Raw genomic sequence first — 11,258 nt, forward strand, 5'->3', positions numbered from 1 at the left:
CAGTCACCTGCAGAGCCCTCCCCTCCACGTCTCTGAGCTACCCTGAAGGAAACTTCACAAACCCTAAGATGTATAGAAAACCTAGAGACAGAAGTGGAAAGTGCTATTTGTACTGTGAATTAATGTAACCAGAATAAGTTGGTGTGCTTTGAGAACTTGTCTTTTTTTTTTTTTTTTCCTCTTAAGGGCTTCCCTATCATTGTGGTAGGTGTTCTCCCCCCCAAATTGTGAGAATCTTAAAACTTCCCCTTTTTAAGGATTGGTGATATTTGGTATTATTTTTTAAGTAATACAAATACAGCTAGAAGGGCTGTAGGCACATTTTGCTTTGTAATCAGATTGTTTTCCTGTGGCCTCTATCTGATCCAGCTGCTCTGGTGAGAGACTGATGGTTGACTGGAATATAGGACACAGAAGAGGGAAAGCCAGGGTGTGGGGGGCTTCTGGAGTGTTCCTGAGTCAGTCAGGCCTGTGTGTCACCAAGAACTGGGACAGGAAGAAGAGAACAAACTCCACTGAGGCCAAAGGGGGCCTAGAAAGCAGGTTAGAAGAATGTCAAGGCGAAGGTCAGCTCTTTCAAAATTTAACCTAGACTGATCCTGGCTCCAGAAAGGCAATGCATTCTTTGTTTTTCTTTCCATCTTCCTTCCAAAATACTTGGCCCTAGGTTTCCAGAGCCTAGAATTTGACTGTTGTTGTTAGTATAGTAAGCTTGAGTAAATCTTACATATATTTTATAACCTAGTCTGGGATTCAACCTATATTTACAGTAGTACAGAAAAAAGGCATTCTGAATTTCAGAGAGTGAACATGTAAGTATATTTGAGGACAGATATCATGATGTGAGTAACTGTCATTGGGTAAGTTGAAAACCCCAGGTTACTTTACTAAAATTGAATCCTAGCTCTTGGGCCTAACTGAATAGTGTTTGGACAAAACCATTAGGGCTGAACATGGAACTGATATAAAAGATATGTTATATAAAACTGGCAAGTTGTCAGTATTATAAAAAAGTAAGTTGTCAGGTTTTTTAATCTAACATGCTAATGTATTTTTTAAAAAATGATTAGTATGGAACTTTATCATTAATGTATTTATATATTATTTAATGGAAATATTAGTTATCTTTGAGACTCAAAATTAAGTAGAGCCCTGTTTCATTAATCTATATTTTCTGCCATATAAAGGAGTCGTGTTTGGCACTCTACAGATTCTAATATCTGTATAATGGGATTAAGCCATTCATATAGATCATGTAGTGAAGGCAGTATTTGTCAATTCCTCTAAATGAAATAATTGAGATCCAGAAGTTAATTTTAGAGTCAATGTTTCTATCTGCACTATATGGTTTACTGATTCATATTGCTTAAATATATCTTAATAACCTGCTGTAATAGATAACTAATTCATTTTAAGAAATACTCATTAAATGAATGAATAGTACACACCAAGAATTTCCATTGTTTTGTGTCTTGGAGCTTTAGCTTCTGATACCATAGAAATAGGCGATTTCTAAAATGTTTTAAACTACTGTGATAAATATTGGGAAATTCATCAAGTGAATCTCAATATTTAAGCATATATTGTTTCTATTTCATGTAGTCCCAATTCAACAATATTTGCATAGGTTCTTATGCAGTTTGGTAATTTTGTCTGTTTAGGACATAATACTTTATCATATATTTCCATTGATAATTCAATTTGACTTATTTAGGCAGATTGCTTGTGAATAGCATTACTGAACAAATGCATTTCTTACATGGTCTGGCTTTTCAGCTTAAGAGTACTTTATATAACCTACAGCTTTTGTACTTAAAATAAATCACATATTGAATGGGATTTTAGCCAAATAGTCTTGATATTTTTATCATAGTGTTTTTAATTAAAACAACTAGATATGATTCCTTAAAAAGTTTAAAATTTTGATACTTCTAAAATATAAAATGTCTGCCACTTATATAGGGCAATTGATTGTCTATCCTATCCACCCAGTAGTCTAGGTAACTTAAACACAAGCACAGTTTATTGAAGACTACAGTAATTCTGTGTTCTCTCATTTCAGTTTTAATCATCCCTGGCTTAATTATGGCAATAACACGTTAGGCAGAGCAATTACTATTTTTGAGGCCAAACTACTGGACCTTTGTGGTTCTAGCTTCTAATGTACATAAGAAATGCACATGCTTATACACATTTGATATTCTAAAACTAGAAATGCAAGAAGCTGTGAGTTTGACATTTTATTATGACAAGTTTCAAACATACATAGAATTATAGAAAATATTCTGATTTAGATTTATTCTGATTTATTAACATTTTACCATATTTACTGCATCTATTTTTATCATGTGTTAAAATTCCAGACAATACAACATTTATTCATTTATGTACTTCCAGATGTATCTCTAAAAATGTTTTTTTAAATGACCTAATACCGCCATCACACATTGTTATTTACAATAATTCCTTAATATTCTAATTCTGTGGCTCTATTTAAGTTTCCCCCATTAATCCAAAAAAGATTCTTTTTATTTTTCTAATCAGAAATGAAAAAGTTTCATTTTGTTGTTAAGTCTTTTAAATCTCTTTTAATCTCTAGACCAATGTTGTCCAATAGAACTCCTGCAGTGATGGAAATGCCCAATATGCTGTTGTCCAGTTTGATAACCACTAGTCGTATGTGGCTAGAGCACTTGAAATGTGGCTAATGCCACTGAGGAACAGAATTTTCGGATTTCATTTAATTTACACTGCTATAGCTTAATAGTCATATTTCCTTGCTCTCTTCCTGGAATTAACCATTTCCCCCAAGAGCTCTGATCCTTTCAGTGGAAAAAGGTGTGTAGAGACCAAAATCAGGGTGCTAAGTATGTCCATGTGTTATGTGGGTTGTCATTGAGAAGCAATGAATTTTAACAACTCAGAACTCCGAGTTACAATCCATAAACTATAATGCTTACATAGAGGCTATATTATCCATTGGGCACAAATAATGTTCTTTTTGTTTTTAAAATTATTTATGCTCAGCCTTCTTCCAAAAGGAATTTGTGGCAGCTGCACAATCTTATAATTGTTGAATTTCTTTTTTCTTTTTAAAGGTGCTTTAATTTTACATTGTACCAGTGAACAGGTACTCATAATAAAAATGTTCTGAGACATTTTTGATATTTGTGTCTCTTTCATGTAGCTCAGACTATGTGAGATCTTCATGTTAGACAATTATACCATGTTTTTCCCTCATTGTATGGGGGTAGAGGATGGAATCTAGAAGGTTATAAAACTATCTAATTTGGGGAAATAAAAGTTGGCTTAGAAAGCTTGCAGTTTGGGACACACACGTATGAACGCAAAGCTCCCTCCTCAACAAGGAGAAAAGAGCTACCTCTTTTCTTCAAAATGCTTTTTAATTAGCTTTACATTTTGAAATAACTTTATTATGCTAATAAACATTTCTTGAGGTAAACATTTTCAGTGGCAAATCCGAAACTGTACTTAAGTTATAAGCCTTCTGAACTTCTGTATTTTTCTCTTAAATTATAATTTCCCTTTATTCCTATTTAAAACCCAAGTGTAAAAGATATGTTCATATGCTGTTTTACACACGCACTTTCCGCTTTTTTTCTAACCACAGAATGACAGCTTTAAATTTTAATTTCCTGACTTGGCTTGTCATGGCCTTACTTTTGTAAAACAGTGAATTTAATTTAAGTGACTTTCTCGGGTCATTATTATTTAAACACATTTACACAGCATTGAGGAATCTTAAAATATTATTGCAAATAGATGAGACTCCCTTTTTCAGTTCCATGTGTTTTTGATTGCTCCTATCTTTATATGAATTGTTAATGAGTTTTTTTAAAAACAGGGTGAATTTTTTTTGGATGATCAGCATTGCTGAAGAGCACGATAAACTAGCATGCAGACAACAGGAACCTGGGGTCTGGTTTAGACTCCACCATTTTCTGATTATGTGATCCTAATTCATTAACCTCTTCAGACCAAAATGCTCTTGTCTATAACTTGAGGACTCTAGTATGTCCTCCACTCATCATACAAGGTTGGTAGGACGATGAAATGGAGATAACATTGCTTTCAAAATGACAGCACAACTGCCCATGGACATTGGTGTTATCTATTATCAGGCAAAGGCTGTACACAGTCTCTGTCAGAAAGAGGCAAGGAGGCCTCCCCTATGGCCAGGGCTTCTTGCCCTGTGGTGTACTATTTCCTCTAGCACATTCTTTCTCATTCCCGGTTCCACTCTTGCAGAACTATGTCAGTGGGTCACCCAAAGAGAGAGCTGACTCAACTGATTCCTGAAATAAAGGTAGTCAGAGCTACCTTTGGTATGATGGAGATGAAACAACTGATTAATTGGTTTTCTCTATTTTTCTGCTTCTTGTGTTGGCATGTCAACAGACATGGAAAACAATCTGTCTACACACGACATAGGTCTTTCTAGGTATTTCTTAATGTACTGTGGTGTGGTTGATCTGCTCCTTTGGATACCTCTGTACTCATTTTGTTCTCGCTTGGGTCACTTTTTTCCACTTGCCGCAGCAAGTATTCACATAGTTGTTGGTAGTACTTCAGTGACCTGCTTTCTATATATGTCTTAAAATAAGCAAGTTGGCCATATTCAGCTTTTGGGTTGAACTAGAAAAGGCTGAATAAGGAGGGAAAAGGATATCAAGCTCAAATTCAGGATGCCCTGCCCCAGACATTACAAGACATGGATTTGTTTGTTTGTTTGTTTGTTTTTGTTCACCTTAGTAAACACTATGATGCTAACTCTTCCTTGGGCCAGTAAAGATAGAATTGCTTTGGAGCAATTTGGCACTTGTCTTAATCTTAATAGTCTGAACTAATATGTGACATCCTAGCCTATAAATGTTTGCAAAGTCTATGAACATGTAAGATGGAACCATAACCCTGAGACATGCAGGGAAAACTCCAAACTGGGGAAAATTATAATCACATTAGCAACAGTTAACTTGGCTTTGGGTGGGCAGTTGAGGCACAAGTGGATGGGGCAACTTCCAATCACTGCCTGAACCTTTAATTCCCTAACTTTTAAGGCTTTTTTCTATGAGAAGTTAAAAACCCTGAAGTTGGGGTCATTTCACTGTTTTGTGCAGACAATGGGAGGCCTTCATGCGTGGGAGAAGTTGACCACTGACCTTACCTTAGTGACATTTCATCGCTGGTCCATCCCTGACGTTCAAGATTCAACAGTTTTCAAGATTTTTACATTATGTCTTATAATTGATACATCTTTAAATGATGCCCTTTGGGGAAGGAATTTTTGACTTTTAGAATTTTAGTCCAGAGCAAATCTTTTCTTCAGATGGGTTAAATAAAATAATTGGATAATTCTTGTCCTTACTTGTTAGGACACCTATTTCTTATTTAAAAACAGAACTAAAGAAAAACAGTACTGTCTCATGAGTTGCTTTGGTTTGTCAAAATCATTTTTTTTATGACTGATACAAATTTTTTATTAGAACTCTGAATTGGAATGCACGTAGCTTGCCAAGATTTTTGAACATCAGCTATTGTGTGAAGTTGCAGTGTGAATATAATAATGTTCAACATGATGAAAAAACCTATATTCTAGAGGAAAACGAGAAGACAATCTAATTCTGACAGAAAACCACCTGTGGACATGGTCTTGTCTCATTTTATTTCTTCTGTTTTCCACAAAGGATCCAAGTATTTATTTCAAGTGCCTTAGCAGGATATCCCAGTTAAAGCTTTGACAGTCTGTTTACAGTTCACTTCTGCCCCGAGGACAATTAAAGGCCCATCTCAGGATAAACAAGGTGACTCTCAGGCAAGAGGAGGAGGATGTGTAGTAGGATTATTAATGTTGAAATGAATTAGCATTTGAGTGACAGGGCTGCATTAACACGAGAATTCATGTGCAGAAATCCATAATTCTAATCAATCCTGTAAAGGAAGCTAAAATTAAAGACGGAATCAAGGAGGCACAAAGGTATATATGACAGTAGTAAAAAATATTCTTCTAGCATGAAGACATTTAATCCCCCTTTGTCAAAACTCTTCTGTTTGCTTGAAAAGTTGGCCAAGGGCCACAGAGCTTCAAGGTAGGGAGAGGGAAGGAAGAGGTAAGGAGAGAGAAAGAAGCAAAAGAGGAGGCCATCGTCATTTCAGCTGCTGGACCTGAGCACCTCTTCTCTTACCTGAGTACTGGTGCCTCTGCTCTTCCATAACTCTCACCCTGTTGGTCTATGTCTGCTCTAACCAGGTTTTTCATTCATTGTTGTAAGAAGTACTCACACCCACAGAAGAGGAGATGCCCGCTCATGGTGCCCACTGGCTTTTCTACACACAGTGGCTACTGGGTCCTGGTGTTTGTCTGCACCAGGACAGTCATGTGTTCCAACCGTCTTGCCCTCCCCGGGCTTTGAGCTACAGGGCTTATATGCCCTTGAGATGCTCCATTTTCTGGAATTCGATTTGTTTCTTGGAAAATTCTATTTTGACTTAGGAAAAACTGACTGTTTGAAAAGTTTCCTTAAAACACTAATTAAAAATATAGGGTACCTTTTTCATATTGATCTTGTTTTAAATATCTACTCCTGGAGAAAGAGCTAAACATGGATAAAGTGTTGAGCCATGTAGGAGAGCCAATTAGAACACAGTCGAATTTCAAGAAGATACATAATTTACATGTTTAGAAAAATTAAGTCTATATTTATTGAAGCACAGCTAAGAAAAATTCTTTAAAAAAATTTTTTTTATTTAAATTCAATTAACTAACATATAATGGATTATTGATTTCAGAGGTGGAGGTCAGTGATTATTCAGTCTTATATACTGCCCATCACGTGTCCTCTTTAATGTTCGTCACCCAGTTACCCCATCTCCCACAGACCCCTGCCCTCCAGCAACCTTCAGTTTATTTCCTATGATTAAGAGGCTCTTAGGGTTTGTTTCCCTCTCTGCTTTCATCTTTTATTTTTTCCTGTCTTCCCATACGATCCTCTATTTTGTTTCTTAAATTCCACCTACGAGTGAGATCTTATGATAATTATCTTTCTCTGATTGACTCATTTTGCTTAGTATAATACCCTCTTGTTCCATCCACATTGTTTGAAATGGCAAAATTTTTCTTTCTTTTTTTTTTTTTGGATGGCTGAGCAGTATTAAGTAGAAAAATTCTTCACCAGAGAAAAATAGAAACATTTGTCCCTGTTTCTCACTTTTCTCTCCAATCTCACCTTCATTCCCCCTTCCCCTCCATCTGTTTGTATGGATTCTCTCAAAATAGGTATTTTGAGGTTTTGCATGTGTCTTATGTGATTTGGGATTTACACAGAAGATATTGGCATATGAAGGTATTTCCTTCTGTAGCCTCTTCACTCACTTGTTTTTAAGACCCATGCCCTTGGTTCTGAGCATTGCGCAATCCTTCATGCAGCCGTCTGCCATATTTCCCTCTTCAGTCTGGAGTAGTGACAGGTCACACCATGGCAGTGGCAACAGATGCTAACTCAGTCACTGAAACGGTAACATCAACTTTTCTTAATTGGGCTTCATGCCTCAATTTGGTGTTTCAGCATGGCACTGAACAATTTAGCAACAACATGGAAATAACTGACTTAATTGAAATATGGAATTTGTACGGACAGATATACACTAGAGAAACGTGTGTTTAATCTGCTTGTTTGAACCTGGAGAACCATCATTTATTCAGAACTATTTCAAAGGAATACTGTAACTACTCTGGTGATTTTGTTTAGGAAAAAAATAAATGTGACCCAAGGCAGAAGTCAGCCCCAAACAAACACCTGTCATCCTTATGATACACAACTCCAGGAAAATATTATGATAATCCATCTCGCTATATAGTATTTCAGGGTAGGTGCTGAGCTTCTGAGCCTTCAGAGCAAACGTGTGTAAACTTGGATGATGCCCTTTGCATTAGTGGTGAGACTGCGTGGCAGGTGGGGCAGAAGCCGAGAAACCAGCTTTGTGTCTGTGCAAGCTCCCAAGTTAGAAACATGGCACCATAAGCCTTCTGTCACTGACACTTTGTTCCAGCCATAGGCTAGGAAACCCCATCACTGTACAAACGCCACGTTCATTCAGAATGATTCCTCTTTGCTACAAAGCCTGATGATTTTGACCTTCACTCTGCCCCCCCACCCCACCATCTAAACACTTCTTCCTGCAATCCAAGACCTCACTGGGCTGAGCCTGCAATTTTCCACTGTTAAGGACACTAATGGCAGGGGCGTCCTACACTCCCAAGGGCCTAGACTCAGCCCAGCTTCACTGCTTCTTAGCTGGTTAACCTTGGGGATGTTGTCCACATTCTTTCTTCCTATACCGTTGGCCGGTCTGCAAAACTGGGCCACCAATCCGCCCCTGTGCCTCTGGCAACCTGTGTCAGGATGACGTGCGTGAGATTAAAGACGGAAAATGCTTGGAAGCATGGCTGGCGCATGGTGACCCTTGCTGAATGTTGTCACCAAATCTGTCTGATCTTCCTCTCTCGCAGTCCCTCCCATAAGCAGTGTACAAACTGCAGCTTCCTGGTTCTTTTGAGCTATTTCTCTACCCAGGGTACGTTCCTTTTTTCTCTCCTCCCCATCTTGTCCTTCCCGGGCAGTGTCTCAGTGCACCATCCCCCCTTCACCTGGGCACGGCCCCACGAACCTCCCACGGTGCCTCTTACCCCACCTGGTTCCCATGCATTCACTTTGTCCTCTACAGGACCTTGGAGGCTCTAAAAAGGAAAGGCCTTTTTTGGCTTATTCTTTTGTCCCATGGAAAAATCCCTCTTGGGTGTCCATAGCGGGAAGAGTTGGGCTTTTGCTAAACTACCGGTTTAGTTTTGAGCTCACAGACCCCGAATCTGCTTGTGTTTCTGTGTCTCCCTTTGCGGTGATGGCTAGAGAGCTCAGGCACAGGCTTGAGGCTGACACCTAGCTGGCACACTGTATTTCATGACAAACGTTTTATGTACAAATATCACCCCATCGTCGTGTTATTTATTTTTTCCATATTTCCCCATGACCCTGCCTCGGCTACTGTTTAATCCCTGTTATCTTATATTTATTTTGTGAGCATCATAAATCCTTTCAGGAACTAAGTAGAGCAAAAAAGTACGTATTTCAGTTGGAAGCAATATGGAGGGAAGGCAGGGTCTCAGACTGTGCAGGAAACAAACCTGGGCCCAAAGCCACTACACTCCTCACCCTCGGAGCAGCTTTGGGCAGGTTATGTCCACTCTCTGAGTCTCCATTTCCTGCCAGTTTGAAGAGAGAAAGAACCTCCCCCTCAGGGTGCGTGTGCTGTGTCAGTGAGATCATGACTGTGATGTGTTGAACACCAGACCCGGATATTGATGCTGCCTAGTAGATCTTTCAGCGTGTCTAACCTGGACAACAGAGATTTCTAAATTAATTGATATTTCACTGATAATACAAAATACATACTATGTTTAGTAGTGAGTCGATTGCAGGACCTGTGGGAGCTTTTTCTCTCAGAGAACTGAAGCCCTCCCCCGTTTGCATAATGAGTAAACGCCCTGAGAGACATCTTAGGTATCTGGGAGGATTAGTCCCATTCCTGTCTCCCAACTTTGCAAAAATCACCCTAATCAACAAAAGGCGCTCAAGGGCCAAGATGCAACTGTAGCTTGTGATCTTGTCTGAAGTGGGGTTTCCTCTCTCTTAGCAATAAATGATTTCTGATCATTAATATCCCTTCATAATGCTGGAGTCCCGTAAATCATGTCTTATCTGACAAAGGCTCCCTGGTATCTCCTTTTGCTGTCTGAGGATCAGAATTCCATCAGCTGTCCTTGCTGGGATTGGGAATCCTTGGGCTGAAATATGGGTCTCCTGTCTAACCTCGTCATTGGCCTCTTTCCCCCCATTAGCCTTGTGGTGGCGCCTGGGAAGCTGCCTCGTGTGGAAAGACGGAAGATCAGGTGACGGCTTCTGGTCAGGCTCGGAAGTATGTGAACGCCTTTTCAACCCGGACTCTGGTCATGTGAGACGTTTCTAGACAAGCATTATGGTTTTCAGAACACTTCAAGCTGACTTGGGATATGTCATTCCTTTACATGAGACTTTTCATGAATGGGAGAAGAGCCTATTTTTGTTGTGGTACAACAGTTGAGAGCAGCACCAAGTGCATTTAGGTGGATGAAATCTTCTGGGATTTCACCCCACAAAAAGGATTTTTAAAAAATAAATAAATAATAGTCTTACCTAAATTTTTAGGTAATGAATTGTAGTCAGTTTAATATCTTAATGCCGATTTTTTTAAAACATAAAGTGATTTATCTGTTTTTTAGAGGACCAATGGACCAGTATTTTTTTCCATGATGAGGTTTTTGAAATTTTACACACACACACACACACACACACACACACACACACAAAGGTATTCCAATATATCACTTTTCTCAATCACTAAACACAATGCATTACTGTAAATGTTGGCTTAATACCATGGGATCTTTAAATCAAGATTGTAAATGCTCATTTATGGTTAATATCATTGGAGGTACATTTATTGTACTAAACCATTTTATGAGTTTTTTGTTAGCTTGCTTTAAAAATTATTACTGTACGAAATAGTTTTATAAAAAATTATATTTTTATTCAGTAATTTAATTTTGTAAATGCCAAATGAAAAAATGTGTTTTGCTGCTATGGTTTTAGCCTGTAGACATGCTGCTAGTATCAGAGGGGCAGTAGAGCTTTGGATGGAAAGAAAAGAAACTTGGTGTTAGGTAATTGACTATGCACTAGTATTTCAAACTTTTTTATTATATATATATATATATATATATATATATATATATATATATATATACACACACACACACCTTCCCCTCATCCACCCCACCCCCCATTGTAATACATTGAAAAACTTGGTTGGGAGATTTTGCATTTGTTGTTACTGGTTTGGTTTTTTGTTTTGTTTTGTTTTGTTTTGGGTTTTTTTTTTTTTTTTTATGTTATTGATGGTTTTTAAGAGCATGCATTGCACTTCTTTTTTTTTGGGAGATCTGTGTTGTTGATGTCCTGTGTTTTGTTCTGAGTTTGCCCTCATTGTTTTTTAATTCAGGGCTTATGTGTTTGATTGATGTCCCCTATGGTTTCTGAGCATATGGGCTCGGAACTGCCGTACATGAGACTTTTCATGTGTGTTTGCAGTTGGGGCTTGTGTTTGCAGTTGGGGTCAGGAAACTAGCAATGAAAGCCAGTGGCTGC

At 38.2% G+C, this 11,258-nt stretch overlaps 1 protein-coding gene across 2 annotated transcripts in view; it reads left to right on the forward strand.

Moving 5' to 3' along the window:
• The window catches only part of MYB (MYB proto-oncogene, transcription factor), a 33,663-nt gene extending 22,879 nt beyond the window's left edge, over positions 1–10,784 (forward strand). For both annotated transcript variants that reach the window (XM_059399170.1, XM_059399171.1), the window contains one exon: positions 9,914–10,784. In XM_059399170.1, coding sequence (XP_059255153.1) covers positions 9,914–10,030 — 117 coding nt within the window. In that variant the 3' untranslated portion in view covers positions 10,031–10,784. The remainder of the gene's footprint in view (positions 1–9,913) is intronic.
• Positions 10,785–11,258: the final 474 nt, after the last annotated feature.

Source organism: Mustela nigripes, chromosome 5, assembly GCF_022355385.1.
Source record: "Mustela nigripes isolate SB6536 chromosome 5, MUSNIG.SB6536, whole genome shotgun sequence".
Lineage (NCBI taxonomy): Eukaryota > Metazoa > Chordata > Mammalia > Carnivora > Mustelidae > Mustela > Mustela nigripes.